General features: G+C 47.7%; 1 protein-coding gene across 1 annotated transcript in view; it reads left to right on the forward strand.

Annotated features, from left to right (window-relative positions):
* LOC138570225 (DNA-directed RNA polymerases I and III subunit RPAC2-like) overlaps positions 1–18287 on the forward strand; it is a 61917-nt gene that overhangs the window by 14854 nt on the left and 28776 nt on the right. Inside the window, exon 4 of the mRNA XM_069648957.1 lies at positions 8744–8826. Within this exon, the coding sequence (XP_069505058.1) occupies positions 8744–8826 (83 nt within the window). The remainder of the gene's footprint in view (positions 1–8743; positions 8827–18287) is intronic.

The raw sequence follows: 18287 nt of genomic DNA on the forward strand, positions 1-18287 counted from the left end.
GCAATACTGATATTGGTGTCAAAAGAAAAGAGGTTTTAGAATAAAACAAAGCACCCACAAATATTCTGAAGCAGGTAAGTACTTTTGAACCCCCAATGCAAATAAGTTAACCCTTTCCTGAAGGAAAGGTAAAACACACAGTCGGAGGTAAGAAGAGTCTCTCGGGGAGCCAGGACAGCCAATGTTAAGTTAGTCTAGGTGAGCTGAAGCACTTCTTGCAGGTAAGTAGAAGTCTTGCACTATATTTTTGAAGTCTTTGTAGAAAAAGTAGAATCCATGTAGGACCACAAGCTGGGAGGTTTGTGATGGGTAAAGCTGCAAGCAACTCTACAAAAGCAACCAAGGCAAGTCTCAGCTGAGAACAAGTAAGGCTACACAACAAGATGTAAGTCCCCTTAGTTTTACAGTACCTTTGGTTAGAAGAAATGGTTCCAGCTGACTTCTGTTCCTGTAGCTCTGCAGATCCTGTTGTTCCTGGGCCTCAGTCATGGGGACAAGAGGGAGGACGTCTGGTGACTCCACTATAATGGGACGGTGATCGGCAGCAAAGGGCAAACTTCAAATCAGTGGCACTTCGCGGTTTCAGCTCCTCGTGTCTCAAGCAAATAAAACCACTGCGGTTCTCGGATACCACGTCAGACTTTCCTCGCATCTGGGGTCCAGCACTCTGCTGAGGTGGCTCAGGCTTGGTCAGTCCTGCTTCCTGGGAGTCCGTAGGATCTTCCTGGAGCTCGGGTCTGACTTAAAAGCCACGCACTCAATCTTGTGTTCCTCTCCCTAGCACGTTGGTTCCAGCAGCAGTGGAAGTACAGCCAGCTCCGAGAGGATGTCCAGACAAGTTCACTTTGGGGTTGATTGGTCCCGCCAACTCAAGGGGAGAAATCGTCCTTGCAGGGCTTCTCTAGTCGAGGTGAATTTGGAGCTTTAGCACAGCAGCAGGGCTTCACCGGGCAAACCAATGGTCCAAGAGTTGCAGCAGGCGTCTCTTCCAAGTTCTTCTTTGGATTCCTTCGTCCAGTGGTCGACTTTGCCTTCCAAGCCAAAAAACATAGCCTTTTTATGCAGGTTTCTCCCATTCATTCCAGCGTAGCTGTCAATCGCACAGCAGTGTGGCTGTTCAGCTTTGGGTGCATTCCTGTAACTAAGGGGATTAAGCACAGGGAGTTTCGGGCACCTCCCTCACTTCCTGCCCCTGCCAGACATACTGGAGCAAGGGGCGGGCTTCACTCATGAATCCCGTCAAAGACCAAATGAACAAAGGGGCAAAACCAGGTTTGGAGTGCATAGTAAATCTCAAGAAGGACCTTTCCAGCAAGAAATGGTGAAAAAAGAAGACCGGGGCCTTTTTGACAAAATGGGTGCCCATGGGTGGTTTGCCGCAGCTGCGAATGCAGCCCGTGGTAAAAACACACAACGGTAGTAAAAAGTAACCACTGCCGCCAGCCATTTAATTGTGGAAAGGGTAACCTAAAAATGTGACATGAGAATAGGGGTGTCACGGTATTAGTTTTATGACGGTAGAATAACCTTCTTGCCAAATGACGGTATATCATGGTTATCACGGTATAGCAGGTGGAGTTAACTAATCTTAACAAATATTTTCTAAAAGGTCATAAATGTCAGATTTATCATCACAAACAAAACCAGGCACCCCGGGTCAGAATTGGGCTTTTCAACATACTTTCCACTGAAATGCCACCCCTTGCTTCCACCAAACACAAACACACGTGTGGAGAGGAGGAGGGGGGGCGGGCAGCCCTGCTGTGACTGGCAAAGCAAACTGAATAGCTTTTTTTAAGTGGTCCTTTAGGCTTTTACCTCCCCCACTGGCTACTGGTGAAGATGAACATGTTGCCATCTTGATAACCTGCATGCCACAGATCATTGGAGCCTGATGGTAGTATACGCTTGTGCGCATACACACACAGACACACGCACTCTCTTTGCGTTACAGCCTTTAGTTTACTTGTGGGTTAAAATTGTGTTCAGTAATGACGGACCTGTTACCCTTTGGTATGGCAGCAGGGAATACCCACAGAGATGAGTACATTTCGCAGTGTGACTTATTATATGTAAATTCAATGATAGAACCAGGGAAAGCCCCCATTGTCATATGTTTAGAAAACATTATCCATTATAAATATATAAACCCCAAAGCCGCCAACCCAAAGTAAACCCTTTTCCTTCTTGGCACTGTATTTATTCTTCCTATTGCTAACATATTGATTTTGTGTCAGGCACGTGTGGTTTATGGAATGGCATTAAAAACTGCTCCAACTGAAACTACTTGGTAGACGGCACATCCAACGGTGCAAGACCAAGACTGCGCAGCACTTGCTTACTGCAGCCTTTCCAAATCAGATTGAAAAGCACACTTAACGGTATGAACGGTATACCGGTATAAACAATGTGACGGTTATTATTGTTCAATTAGGTGGTTCACGGTATCTTTAACGGTATACCGTAATACCGTTACATCCCTACATGAGAAACTAGACAAAGGGGATACTAAGTACCCCCTTCAGCACCCTATTGTAAGCTAGTGTGTGCTGGGTCTAGAAAGTTCCTAACATTGTTAAGGAAAGGCTGTAGTGAACCCGACGGAGGGAGACCCGTTTTTGTAAGAAAGGATCCGAGCCCGCCAGAGGGAGTTGGCAGGGGCGAAGAGCAATCGCCTGAAGAACTTTCATTTATTTGTTTTCCATTTTACGAAAAGGGGTAAAGAATAATACACCCGAGAACAGTGTATCAGCAGAAGTGTCGAGATTACGAGCAATATTTCAGAGGCCATAGTGAACTCGGCAGAGGGCAGCCTGTTTTTACAAAGCAGTTCTCAGGCCGGCAGAGGGAGATCCTAGGGGCAAAGAACAATCGCCCAAAGTGCAAGAACACAGAGAACGTTTCTTTGTTTACTTTAAATCAGGAAACCTTCTAAGGCAATAGACTTTTGTAGGCAAGAGACTTAGCCTCTGAAGGGGTTTTGGTATTGTTGAACTGACCTGTGAACCTCGTGCTGTCGAGGCACAGGAGTATGCTGTGCTCGAGAGTTCCGCCCAGTCCCGTGCTTCATACTTGAGAAAGGGAGACCCAGCCATACCAACCTGACTTATCATTTTGTAAACACTTCTCTTTGCTAGTGAATATTATCCCACGCTCCTTTTTATTTTTTTGTAACTAGTAGTAAGGATATGCAATAGTTTTTTTTAGTATAGGCCTTTTTTTATTTGACAAGACGCCACTAGGAGTGCCTTATTATTTGATGGTCGTAGCTTGCTCCTATCTTAGATTGAGGTTTAGATTGGGCTTTTATCTCACCCATTATAAAGTTCAATAAACCCCCTTGAACTGTGATCACGTGTCTGTCTTTACTGTTGCCACCAGGAGTTCCTTACACGCCTTTGGACTACAACGATCTGACCAGATCTCAGCTACTACACGCAAGTCCCACTGGCTGCCAATCAAGACTTGGAACGATGTTAACACTCTGTCTATTTCCCACATGTGTGTCTTCAAAGCAGCGCCTCTACCTCAACAACAGTCTCTCAAAAAGTCCCTGTCCCTTCATTGAGATCCAGCTCCAGCATCTCGGCTATAAGAGCAGAAGAGCTGGAGACTTTTGTTTTTGTGTCTCCGCTTCCATGCTCTGGAACTCGCTCTCTGCAACCACCAGAAATGTAACAATCGTACACCACGCTCAAAAGGCTGGCTAAAACCTGGCTTTTTCACAAATATGACTGCTCTACTTTACATTGTTTCTCTTAATACTGTACCAAATGCCATGATACCCATGGGGGTCTGCGTTGCAAGAATGTCACAAGCGACGCCCTCGCATTCACGAGGAGGCAAGGCTCATGCCGAGCTTAGAACAGAGGGTATGATTCAAAGGAAAATAATCAAACATACCTAACCTCAACATGGCAGTTATTTCATCATTTTGGCGCAATATTTAATTTAAACATATTACAAGTGAAAACATTGTAGAAATAAATAAAACCAGGGAGGCATATGCACAACCTTATTTAAAATAAAGGGTAAGCCCCACAAACTGGATACAGACAAAAATACATTGAAATGGCTCACAACCAGCATATCAAGTTATGGACATCACTCTGAATCTATTCTTGAAGGGGCTCACAACCAGCATAACAAGTTATGGACATCACTCTGAATCTATTCTTGAAAGGGTTCACAACCAGCATGACAAGTTATGGACATCATTCTGAATCTAGTCTTGAGCCATTGTTCAGCCTCCAGTGGGTTGTCGGTGCTCTTAATTATTTTTATCAAAAGAGTTTTAATGTTGCAGGTTGGGTCAAAATCATCTCAACTATTTTTCTTATTGGCCAGCGACTTAGCCTCTGAAAGCTCTTCTTTTCTCCACAACTTCCTTTGGGTTGTCCGGATAAATATTTATGAAAACTCATCCTTATAAAATCTTCTCCTTGGTACTAGATTTAGTCCAGGCCACAATAACCAGTTGGTAAGTGTTGCCACTTATAGGCCTGCCAACTCTATATGCACAATCCAGGTCTGGGCTTTCAGCTAGGCTCTCCCAAAGACCTCACAAAGAAGCCTGAGGACCCTCTCTGCCAGGTTTTGGTCCAAATCGGGGATTTCAGGCAGACCCGCCAGGCGCTGGTGAAGGTTTCTGGACATAATTTCCAACTTGGGGTTTTGGGCTCTCTGGGATAATGACTTGATATTGGGCAAATCTTCCTCGGGACCAGCCCTTGGGAGTAAAAAATACCCAATTCAGCCCAAAATACAGGTTCTATTGTGCCGAGCAGTGAACTCATGCTAGTGACAAATGACACCTTCAAAAAGTTTTAGTATTTATTCTAAACAGTGAATTTCAGATTCAAGTTAGAGAAGATTACAAAGCACAAAACTTAGAGAAATGCAAAATATAGAGAAACATAGAACTTAGAGAAACATAAAGAAACACAGTCTTACGCCCCTTCAATCAGCACTGGGAGACCCTGGCCCTCATAAGCTAGCTGTAACAAGCCCCGCTCAGAGGACAGCGCTGAGGAGTGCCGACAGAGCCACAGATTCCGGACACTTGATCTTGCTCGAACCAAGTCCACAGATCGATCTCCCACCTGAGTCATGTGGGCATGCATTTTTATAATCTCGTGCTGTCAGTCCATGACGCACAGTTCCAGAACTTTCCCTGTGCAAAATATAGGCTTGCTCATGGAAAAACCCAACTCTGTGAATTTCCACTGTGCTCCTTTTCTGTGCCCCTCCCTACTTGGAGCCCATCTGCGCGAAAGCTCAGGAATGTCTTATCAGTGCCTTCTCAGAGAAAGAGGATTTGTTTACGAAGCCATGCAGGGCTACCGTTAGAAAGGCAGAATATTCTAAGAGAAGCCGAGATGAATTAACCCCATGTGAGCAAGCTCTAAAAGGCATGCACTCATAGCTTAGTGTTCATAACGCTTAAGACTGGCTATCTAAGCGCTATATAGGTGCCATAATGTTCCAAACTCTCCAATAATGTCTATTAGCTACAGAGCTGGGGCCTTCGCCCTGCCTGTTTATCTACAATGCATAATGTGACCTACCACCCCTACTAGGCCTGCATATTCCTTGTAGCTCACTAATGGAAGTGCTACAACAGACTACGGTCAGCATTTTCGGCACATCTTTTGAATAAACTATTGGCTTTCAGCGGCTAATGCTGTCATCTAAAGCCCTGATTGGCAAATTTGCAATTTTGTGTATCACTACAGATAACTCCTATTTGTAAATCCTTGTAGGCTCTGAAGCTCCCATTAACCTCTGCGGCCAGGCCAGTAGCATCACTCTCCACCTTTTGTTACCCGTGTATCCGGCTGGCTGACCTTTAAAGTAAGATCAGAGAGACAGCCTCCTCTCCCTACATCTCCGGCCACCTTGAGAAGAAGGTTGTAAATGTCCTCATTCCCTGGAGCCATTTTAAATGTCGGGAAACTGCTTTGGTTTCTTGGGAATAGGCTTCTCAGGAACATCAATTTTTCTTGTTGCTCTTGTTTGAGGGTTAAATCCACAGCAGGATCTCCAAAGGGGGTGGGGCAGGGGGATTAAGCGACTGCCTGGTCAGCTGATATTCCGGAAACCCGAATATGCATTGTCTTATAAAATCTCCCTTAAGTGATTACAGTGGTCGAATTAATTTACCAAATGCGTTACTTTTCTCACCTTACTTTCCATCCCGTCAAGACCAAGCACTCGGCAGTGCTTTTATTCAGTCAGACTCCAGTCCATAAACAATATTGTGTTTTTGAGTAGTGCTACATGCTGGATTGCTCCCATTTCTTAGCGCTTTATCATTAACTGTTATTACTGAATGCAATGGTATTAAATGCATTTACCCCCGGAACCTACCTGCAAGGCAAAAAACCTCGGGGTCATCTTCGATTCCACACTCTCCTTCTCTCCTCACATATCCGACGTCTCTAAGAAGTCACACTACCAGCTACACCTCCTCAGAGGTATCCTTCCTTTCCTCTCCTTCCCCCAGAAGCTCACTGTCTCCAGAGCCCTGGTTCTCTCGAAGCTGGACTACTGTAACAGCCTCTATCTAAATCTGCCTGCCTCTACTCTCCGCCCTTTGCAACTCATCCAGAACAGAACTGCAAGACTTGTCCTTGGCCTCAAGCCCATGAACCGTATCTCTCCAGGACTGAAATCACTACACTGGCTCCCAGTGGCTGCAAGGATCAAGTTCAAAACCCTCTGCATTGTCCACAAGGCCTTCTGGGGCCTTGGGCCAAAATACCTTCAACTCCCTCTTCCCAAATATCTTCCTTCTCGAGCTCTTCGCTCATCCGCCTCCAACTCCCTCATGGCCAGCCGCTTTTCCAAACGACGAGTTGGGGGGAGATCTCTCTCCGCTGCAGGGGCCTCCCTCTGGAACAGCCTTCCTGCCCCCCTGAAACGTGAGGAGAACCATCCTCTTCGCCTCCGCTTTCTCTCCCCCCTCTCCCCTGCTAAAGTTACTAAACTGCACTGAATCAGCAACTGGGCCACTCACCGCTCCCGGTCCTTGGCCCAGCCACTCTCCCCTGCACTGCCTGCCTGGCAACCCCCTGCAGCGCGTTACTGTGTCTGTATCCCTACAGCCCCCCTTCCCAGCACTTACCACCAGCTGGCCCTTGTTACTTTCCTGTATGCTATTACCCTGTACTGCACTTTCCCCTCTCCCTTTCCCCTTGCACTTCTCCCTTTCCCCTCCTCCCTTGCACTTGCGCGATCTGAATGACACCTGGCCCAGTAGGATCGCTGTATGTCTCCCCTTGTCCCCCCCACCCGTCTCGTCGCGCCTTGAAACACTTGTGTATAGGTGCGTTATAAATACCTTATCATATCATAAAAATTAAGCACCCTCATTTTCCCAACCCATATTCGAAACGTGGGCCCTGCAGGGGGGGCTTTGGTTTGAGGAGACTGGTTACTTTGCTGGGCTTATATCTCAAGCAGCTATTACCAAAACCCAAGACACTTCTAACATTTAATTTCCTACCCTCTCCTGTTCACAAAAACGACCACATAATGTTTCCAAGACTCCAGTGTCAAGAAGTACTGAGTGGAATGTGATCCTGGAATGTGATCCTGCACTGCCATCTGCTGGCTATCGAGTGTATGTTTACGTGACAGACGAAAGGGTGTGTTTTCATTCTTTACGTTTGAAGTAGGAAGCTTATTTGGGTCATAGCTGGAAATTGAATACCTTGCTCTGGGGAACCCTCGCCACCCTCACGGACCCCCAGCACAAGTTCAGCGTGCCCTTTCTGCTCACGGAACTCAACAATGGCAATTTACATGCAAGGAAAGAACATTTTGGGAACATAAGAAACACCACAGACACTGGTATGAGACATGTCTGAGATAGTGGTCCAAGAATAAAGGCCTTCGGGCATTTCTGGCAAACTAGGCGTTCTGCTCTTGTCATTTGTCAAACTTTTCACCCTAACAGAAAACCTTCTGTAAACCAGAATAAATCTATATAGGGTTTAGGCGGTTTAGCACACAGCTCTGGTACAGGGAACAGGGACTGCATATGTGGGAGACGGCTGGCCTCGTGGGCGTGCAGGGTTCCTCCTGCTTTTAAGCGCATTAATTAACCAATGAAGCGGTATTCCATGTACTCGCTGCTTGGACCCAAACCCGGTACCCAGCGATGTTGAATATAAAAGGGTGTGGTGCCCGCTCCCCTCGCTGCCTGAGCTAAGCGTGTCACACTAGACGCGTGTGATATATGGTTAGAGGGGAAAGCACTCCATACAGTCCACTGATTACACACCGCTTTTTTGCAGGCCTCCCTCATCCGAATGATGGCCAAGGAGAAGCTCGTTTTATTGCTCTTAAAGCACATCTGTTACGTCACCCACAGCATGCCAGGAAGACGTCTATGATGGAAGAGCATCGCTGGAATATCTGTGGCTAACCAGTTGTGTTTTAACGTGGCACCTGTTTTAAATCGCCTTTTGTTTGGTATCCTTTGAGATGGTAAACGCGCCATCCTCACAGAACTATATCACTACGTTTGTTAGTGCCGTGATTTTGGGGTGAAACCGGTTGCTTGAAGGCTGCAAATGCCCTGTGGTGTGTCGAGGAACACGTGCCTTGGTGTAATAGGAGTTTGTGATCTCTCTTCCCATGTCTGTGTTACTTGGCGATCATTGCCTCATTGTTGGTACTGGACGAGCCTCATAACTTATTAACATCATGCTCCGTTTCTCCCCCTTCCCACTCCCAGGAGGAATCCCGGCTGTGGAGCCCTTCCGCCGAGGACTGAATGAACTCATCGACGTGTGCCAACATGTGCTGAACACCTTTCAGGTGGGTCTGCCCGATCTCTGCCCCCTGTCATATCTTTGGGCTGTCTGAACCACAGATGTGTACTCCAGCTTCAGAATCAGTTCAGGTGGCATGTCATGTGTGTTAGACTGTGTTCACCCCCCTCCCCCTCCAGCTCTCCGCTTCATTCCGCACCTAGGACTGGTCTCCACTAGAGTTCTGTGCACTGTCAGCTGTTTCTGTTTAATGCAGTTTGATAGTTTTTACAGTTGTGTATTTTTACAGCAGAAGTTTCACTGTCGTGTTTGTTTACCGCATTTGTGTTCCAGATTTTCTTTGCCGCAAAATGAGGGGGGAGACCCCATGTCCCACCTGCGCCCCTTGCAGCGGTGACATTTTGGTAACAAAAAAACGCTGTGAAAAAAATCTAAGCTGAAATGCCACATATTTAAAAAGGCTCGCTCCAGATTTTAGCACTGGGAGAAACTCTGGCTCCCATGCAGAGCCGGCCTTGGGAATCTTGCCACAAATTAAACAATATGCAGAAGCTCAGGAGCTTTGGCTGCTAGGTGGCCGAGGTACTGTATTCCTGTTTTGTTATGTAAGTGTATTTATGTGCAATGTTTTATTAAAAGTGACACAAACTACATAAAAAAAGAAAGCTGTAAAGCGTGAGGACGACTCCCCGTGTCCATGAAGAGTTTCAGGAAAGGAGCCCAACACAAGCCTTAATATGAGACATCTGCTGCGCAGCGAAAGCAGCCCCTACTCGAGCTCCCTGGGTGATCCTCCCTTTCATCCTGCTTGCATAGCAGCGCACCCTTTACTCTGCGAGCACCTGCTGCACAGCGACAGCAGCCCCTACTCTAGCTCCCAGGGTGATCCTTCCTTCCAGCCCGTTTGCATAGCAGCGCACCCTTTACCCTGCCAGCACCTGCTGCACAGATAGAGCAGCCCCTACTCGAGCTCCCTGGATGATCCTCCCTTCCATCCTGCTTGCATAGCAGCACACCCTTTACCCTGCCAGCATCTGCTGCACAGTGATAGCAGCCCCTATTCTAGCTCCCTGTCTGATCCTTCCATCCTGCTTGCATAGCAGCGCACCCTTTACCCTGCCAGCATGTGCTGCACAGCGAAAGCAGCCCCTACTCTAGCTCCCTGGGTGATCCGCCCTTTCATCCTGCTTGCATAGCAGCGCACCCTTTACCCTGCCAGCATCTGCTGCACAGCGACAGCAGCCCCTACTCTAGCTCCCAGGGTGATCCTTCCTTCCAGCCCGTTTGCATAGCAGCGCACCCTTTACCCTGCCAGCACCTGCTGCACAAAGAAAGCAGCCCCTACTCGAGCTCCCTGGATGATCCTCCCTTCCATCCTGCTTGCATAGCAGCGCACCATTTACCCTGCCAGCATCTGCTGCACAGTGATAGCAGCCCCTATTCAAGCTCCCGGGCTGATCCTTCCATCCTGCTTGCATAGCAGCGCACCCTTTACCCTGCCAGCATCTGCTGCACAGTGATAGCAGCCCCTATTCTAGCTCCCTGGCTGATCCTTCCATCCTGCTTGCATAGCAGCGCACACTTTACCCTGCCAGCATGTGCTGCACAGCGAAAGCAGCCCCTACTCTAGCACCCTGGGTGATCCTTCCATCCCGCTTACATAGCACCGCTCACTTTACCCTGCCAGCATCTGCTGCACAGTGATAGCAGCCCCTATTCTAGCTCCCTGGCTGATCCTTCCATCCTGCTTGCATAGCAGCGCACACTTTACCCTGCCAGCATCTGCTGCACAGAGGAAGCAGCCCCTACTCGAGCTCCCTGGGTGATCCTCCCTTCCATCCTGCTTGCATAGCAGCGCACCCTTTACCCTGCCAGCATCTGCTGCACAGTGATAGCAGACACTATTCTAGCTCCCTGGCTGATCCTTCCATCCTACTTGCATAGCAGCGCACACTTTACCCTGCCAGCATGTGCTGCACAGCGAAAGCAGCCCCTACTCGAGCTCCCTGGGTGACCCTTCCATCCCGCTTGCATAGCAGCGCACACTTTACCCTGCCAGCATGTGCTGCACAGCGAACGCAGCCCCTACTCTAGCTCCCAGGGTGATCCTTCATTCCAGCCCGTTTGCATCGCAGCGCACCCTTTACCCTGCCAGCACCTGCTGCACAGAGAAAGCAGCCCCTACTCGAGCTCCCTGGGTGATCCTCCCTTCCATCCTGCTTGCATAGCAGCGCACCCTTTACCCTGCCAGCATCTGCTGCACAGTGATGGCAGCCCCTATTCTAGCTCCCTGGCTGATCCTTCCATCCTGCTTGCATAGCAGCGCACACTTTACCCTGCCAGCATCTGCTGCACAGTGATAGCAGCCCCTATTCTAGCTCCCTGGCTGATCCTCCCTTCCATCCTGCTTGCATAGCAGCGCACCCTTTACCCTGCCAGCACCTGCTGCACAGCGAAAGCAGCCCCTACTCTAGCTCCCTGGGTGATCCTTCCATCCCATCCCGCTTGCATAGCAGCGCACACTTTACCCTGCCAGCATGTGCTGCACAGCGAAAGCAGCCCCTACTCTAGCTCCCTGGGTGATCCTTCCATCCCGCTTGCATAGCAGCGCACACTTTACCCTGCCAGCATGTGCTGCACAGCGAAAGCAGCCCCTACTCTAGCTCCCTGGGTGATCCTTCCATCCCATCCCGCTTGCATAGCAGCGCACACTTTACCCTGCCAGCATCTGCTGCACAGAGAAAGCAGCCCCTACTCGAGCTCCCTGGGTGATCCTCCCTCCCATCCTGCTTGCATAGCAGCGCACCCTTTACCCTGCCAGCATCTGCTGCACAGTGATAGCAGCCCCTACTTGAGCTCCCTGGCTGATCCTCCCTCCCATCCCGCTTGCATAACAGCTAGGGCTGTACTGAATAGCATATTTAGTATTCGGCCGAATACTTTGTCAACTATTCGGCCGAAGCCGAATATGAAGCCGAATTGTTGCATTATTTAATGAATCATGTACCAAACTTCAAAAAAACACACTTATTAAAAAAAACAAAGCTAAATTTTAAATGCATTCTTTTATTTCTCTTCATTGTAATTAATGGAGCATCTTTATTTAAAGTATAAAAGCCAGAAATAAAGCAAATTTAACCAAAATGAAGGCACCAAATGTACAGAAGATTGTTGCATATTCAGTGCCAGTTAAAGTAGGAGGCTTCACAAATGCAAAAGGGTAGCCTTTGTGAATCAGATGCATTGCATTCTCTATCCAGTTGCAAAGTCGATGCGGTCGAGTTTCGAAACTTCTTTGTAGCTCACATAGAAATGTATAAAATGGTTCGTGTCGGCGCATGCAGGACACAAGTCCAGAGGAAATCTGAAATGCGTGAACTCCATCTCACAACTATTCACCCCACGCAAACAAATGCTGATCACTTTTCACTTATCCTCGCCACTCTTTCTCATCAATACACAAACATATGCAACTTATAATTCCTGATAAAATATCAGATAATGTTAAACTCAGGACTCAAGTCCTTAAAAAAAGAAAAGGGGGGACTATGACGTATGCAATGGGAATTAACATGAAAAAAGTGCACATTGCATATAAACATTCACCAAAAGAAAAGATGTTCCTGTATTGTTGCAGGCTAAGTATAAAAGAGGAGCACCTTTTTTGTCTAAGAATCTGTAACAAAACATGCCCTACAGAGCAGATTACAACATAACATATTACAACATAACATATATTTTTCAGCTGTGGGATAGCAATTTGTCTGGTCTAATTCTATTCAGGTTTGCAAACTGAAGTCTATATTTGCCTTTCTGAGTTCATGTTGCATTGTATTCAAATGAGAATGTCAAAGTATTCGGCCGGAGCCGAATAGCTTTTTTTTTTCCAGCCGAATACCTACTCGAAGCCAAAGTTCTGTACACCCCTAACAGCGGCACACCCTCCTGCACAGTGAAAGCAGCCCCTACTCGAGCTCCCTGTATGAACCTTCCATCCCGCTTGTGTAGCAGCACACCCTTTACCCTGCCAGCACCTGCTGCATAGGGAAAGCAGCCGCTAATATAGCTTCCATGCGTGTTCAAGCTTTCCATCCCGCTTGCATAGCAGTAAACCCATTACCCTGCCAGCACCTGCTGCACAAGGAAAACAGCCCCTACTCTAGCTCTCTGGGGGATCCTCATTTCCATCCTTCATGCATAGCAGTACACCCTTTACCTCCGATTAGTAGTTGCATGCGTGGTGCAGATTCAGGGCATCACTGGAAGACCGTCAAGGGATCCAGATGGTGTTGAGAAGTACTATTTGTTAGGCAGAATCCCGTGCAGTGCCCTTGGGGACCACTATACACAATTAAGACTACAAGTGGTAATACAAGTTCACCTTTGGTACAAGCCTGTACTATTTTTAAACCATCTGTTATAAAACACAACACTTCTATAAATTCAAAACCACACGTAAAATACACTACAACCAACCAATTCTCTTGGCACAGAACAACTCAAGGTAAGTACCTTATGTTTTGGCGGACCAGTGTTGTGAAACAAAAGACGTTACCGTGAATACGTATGCAATCACTTTTTGACAGTTCGGTCTTACTAAAGATACGCGTATCCGCGGCAAGAAATGTTACCGGGGCAAAACGCACTTAGCACCTAGGTTAACCAGAGAGAGTTGGGGGCAAAAATCATAGGCAATACTTTTGTCAAGGCAGACAGAATCAGAGAACACTCGCTGACAGAAATACAAAAGTCAATAGGCCGGAGCAAGTGTCGAGTAGAGCCGGGTTCCTGTTGTAGAGTATCACACAGACAGTTCAAGATTCAACGTTTCCAGGAGTACTTGGATATTGTCAACAGAGGAAGCAAAAGTTAGAAGAGGGAAGGAAGACAAGGGCAAACCTTGGAGGAGGAGAAAAGGGATTCACCCTAGTTCCTCAAAGCAGAACACAGTACCTTATTCAGTGAAGAAGCTGGTGCCATGGAAGTTGTTCCTGGTAGTTTCCTGCAGACCCACTGTTCCTGGAGCTTCGGTCACAGACGAGGAGGAGGACGTCGGGAGGAGTCTGCACCACTCGGGGATCAGGCCAGCAGCAGCAACGGTGAATAAAGGGTGCTCTCCTTTAAAACAGGTGAGGCTCTTCAGATGGCTAGCCGGACCACTACAGCAGGGTGCAGTGATTTCGACCACGAAGAGGATCCACTGGCTGTGGGAGATGAGCTGGTTGACCCCATCAGGCTCAAGGGAAGAAGACTCGGGGTCTGGATCTTCTCTGGTTGTCGAAGGGTAAATAGCTCAGGTCTGCAGCAGGGCTTCACCGGGACGGGGTAGTTGCAGCAGCCATCTTCTTCTCCGCTTCTCTTCGGTTCCTTGCAGTTCCAGTGGCGACTCTGACTTCCAGCCCACGAGCCCTGCCTTTTATGAGAAAATCCCCCATTCACACAGCCTGGCTGTCAATCACGCAGCAGGGGGGTTGTCCCACCTCAGCCAATCATGGCAAAGTGCGACTTGGGTTTCCTAGGATACCCTGTACAGGGGTGACTACACCCCTCCCTCACATTCAGCCCACCTAGACACCCAGGCGCCTAGAGGAGGGCTTCTTGGCAGAAGCCCGCCACAAGACTGTGAACAAAGAAGGCAAAACTGGTTTGCCGCGCAAACTAAAACACAATAAGGACTTTAACAAAGAGAAATGGCGACTAAACCCAACCGGAACAAAAAAAAAGAGTATTTGGTCAAGCGGGTTTATGTTTGAGGCTAATATAACAGCCTAAAACAAAACCACGTTTATATAGTATAATCGTGGTGGAAAAGTTAAGGTAGATACCACTGCCACCAGCCAAGTCTAAATGTTAAGAGCACAACAAAGCTCAGAGGCACAGACAACAAGGGGTAGGATTTAACCCTTTCTAGTAGTCCATGTAAGATGGGTTGTACTGGGTCTGTAGTTTTAAAGTGACTATGTAAAGTTAATGTCAATTTTACCTGGTTCTGGGGGATTGTAGTCAGCCCCAGAAAAAGGAGTCATTGGGAAGTCTTAGAGACAACCCTGTGTTACCGCACTGAAGGTGCTGTGTAACGCACACAACACGTTTGGGCTCCTGGAGTGGTGTGCTCCAGAGTCCACAATCACACAAACAGATGAAATGCACATGGCAAAACACAGGTAAGAGTGGGGGAAAAGCTCACACTCTGAAAAAATAAACTCCAGAAATCCAGCAAAGCTGCTGAGGGACTCGCTAGGTAAGGGAAATTAGCCATAGAATGAGAATTCTCCCTAACACTCGTCCCACCCCTCCCCCCCAGACTAAGGGACAGCAGGATTTAATCCACTCCTGTATGGACCTCATACCTCTAGTTGGTTATAAACATCCTAGAGAGACCATCAGCATTTTGGTGGTGACTTCCTGCTCTGTGCTAAATGGAAAAATCAAATCCTTGTAGGCAGATTGACCATCTGGGTAACTGAGTTTTACCCTTTCATATGCATCAGCCATCTCAAGGGTTGGTGGTCAGTCTGAATGGTGAAGGTAGAACCATACAAGTATGGCCTAAACCTCTTGAGTGACCACACAATAGCAAAACATTCACGTTCTATTGTTTCCCACCTTGTCTCGGGATCCTTTAACTTCCTGCTGATGAAACAAATGGGGTGTTCCCTACCTTTCTCATCCAGTTGACAAAGGACTGCACCTATACCTACATTAGAAGCATCAGTTTGTACAATGAAGGATTGGTGGTAGTCGGGAGCTCTTAGGACTGGAGCTTGACAAAGGGCTTTCTTCAGACCTTAAAAAGCTTGATTGCACTCCTCATTCCACCTGACCATTTTAGGAAATGTGGGAGAGCAGATGACATTCAAGCGAGAAGCTATGGTCCCATAGTTCTCTATGAAGTTCCTATAATACCCAGTGAGACCTAGGAAGGCTCTCACTTGGGTTTGAGTAGTAGGGGTGGCCCAGTTTTGTACAGCTTGTACTTTGCTAGGCAATGGCCTTATTTCACCTCCTCCTACCTCATGTCCAAGGTAGACCACTGTACTCTAACCAATTTGACATTTGCTTGCCTTTATGGTCAGATGGGCATGTTCCAGAGCCTGCAATACATATCACAGGTGTTCAATATGTTCTTTCCATGTAGGGCTGAACACTGCAATGTCATCCAAGTATGCCATGCAGAAGTCCTCCATCCCATTCAGAACTTGAGTGACCATCCTCTGGAATGTAGCAGGTGCATTCCTTAGTCCAAAAGGCATTACCTTGAATTGATAGACGCCAGCTGGGGTGGAGAATGTAGTTTTCTCCTTGGCATGGTCTGTCAGGGCTATTTGCCAATAGCCTTTAGGTCAAATGTGCTGAGGTACTTGGCTGCACCAAGCTTGTCCGTCAGCTCATCTGTCCCTGGCAAAGGATGGGCATCAGTCGTGGTGACTGCATTTAGAGCTCTATAGTCCACGCAGAATCTCAACTCCTTGGTTCCTGCCTTTGGTACAAGCAGAACTGAGCTAGACCATGGGCTAGTAGAGGGCTCTATAACCACGAGATCAAGCATCTTGTTGACCTCATTCCTTATATGGGTTCTTACATTGTCTGACATTCTGTACCCCCTGCTTTTGACAGGCAAACAGTCACCAGTCAGTATATCATGCTGGCCCCAAGGGGTCAAGCCTGGTGAAAGTGAGAACAGGGAGGCAAACTGATTTAACAGTAACTGGCAATCATCCTGTTGGTCAGATGTGAGACTGGAAGAGAGATTAACTGCTTCCACTTGCTCATCTAAAGGTTTGCCTCTGAGGAGGTCAGGCAGAGGTTCACTCTCTTGCTCCTCTTGAGCTGAATCTAGAAGCAAAGCTCCTATGTCAGGTCTAGCGACATAATCCTTCAAACAGTTGGTGTGAAAGACTCTGGGAGCCTCCTTAGGATTGCTTAAGTCCACCAGATAGTTCACCTCTCCAAGTTTACCCACAACTTTGAAGGGTCCTATCCATTTGTCCTGCAAGGCCCTCTGCCTTGTGGGGACCATAACAAGAACAGGCTTTTCTTGAGTAAACTCAACCATGTTAGCCTTCTGATCATGCCAATGTTTGACCAGAGCTTGACCAGCCTTCAAGTTATCAGTTGACTCTGACTGGCTTGGGGGAAGGAGAACTCTCCAACCCCTCCTTAATCAGGGCCAATGGACATCTGACTGGATGGCCATAGAGAAGTTCAAAGGGACTGTAACCTACTCCCTCCTGAGGGACTTCTCTATATGCAAAGAGAAGGCATGGCAGTAGAAGGTCCCACTTTCTTTTAAGGGGTTCTTCTAAAGCACCTATCATGCTCTTCATAGTTCTGTTACACCTCTCTACCAACCCATTGGTTTGGGGGTGGTAGGCAGTAGAGAACTTGTAGGTGACTCTACAGGTTTTCCGCATGGCTTTCATGTAGTGGGACATAAAATTTGGATCCCCTGTCAGATATCACCTCCTTAGGAAAACCTACTCTGGTAAAAATACCAAGTAGGGCCTTAGCCACAGCCTGAGCTGTAACAGTCCTCATAGGTATTGCTTCAGGATACCTAGTGGCATGATCCACTACAACTAGGATAAACCTGTTACCTGAAGATGTGGGAGGGTCAGGAGGACCAACAATGTCAATACCGACCCTCTCAAAGGGAACTCCCACCACTGGGAGAGGCACCGGGGGTGCCACATTCTTGGCTCCACTCTTGCCAGAGGTTTGGCAAGTGTGGCAGCTCCTGCACAATTTGCCTACTTCTAAACCCATCTTAGGCCAGTAGAAGTAAAGGGAGAGCCTTTCCTTGGTCTTCTTAAAACTTAAGTGACCAGCCAAAGCTATCTTATGGGCTAACTGCAAAAGCTGGCGTTGGTTCATTAGAGGTACTACAAGTATTTTGCAGTCTCCAGGGGTTCACTCAGTTGGTTTGCTGTAGAAGAGGCCATCTTCCCAGTGCAACCTATACTTTCCAGGCTCTGTCCCATTGAGCTAAGAAGCTGCCTGTAGGCGAAGACCTTCAAGAGTAGGACACTTTGTCCTCTGCTGAAGTCTGCCCTGTTGGGTCAACCTTCTGCCAGTAAAGACAGCAGCTCAGGATGGTCAACAGGGCCAAGGTCTCCCACCAGAATAAGATCACCTTCTAGATCGGAGTCCTCAGTATCTAGTTGAACCTCACACTCGGCCTCAGCTGGTGGAGGAGTCACTGATGTGACTTTGGACAGTCTTGGAGATGTCCTTCTGGGCACAGGAGTTCTTGCTGGTTTCTTGCTGGCAGACTTGGGTTTCCCCTTTGTCTCTTTCTGTCCTGCAATAGCAGTAAGTCCTGTGGACTTGAGGTGATAGTTTTCTCTATCATGTCCCCAGGAGAGCCTCTCAAGGTTCTCTCCCTTGCAGACCTTGTGAGCGCCTGCTTCCTTCTGCTGGGGGTACTAGACACTACTCCCAAGAGTTTTACCCAGCAGGACCCTCCCAGGCACGTTACTTTGCACACTTACAGGTATTCTGACAGTC

The sequence above is a fragment of the Ambystoma mexicanum genome, chromosome 2q, assembly GCF_040938575.1.
Source record: "Ambystoma mexicanum isolate Mex_15411 chromosome 2q, UKY_AmexF1_1, whole genome shotgun sequence".
Lineage (NCBI taxonomy): Eukaryota > Metazoa > Chordata > Amphibia > Caudata > Ambystomatidae > Ambystoma > Ambystoma mexicanum.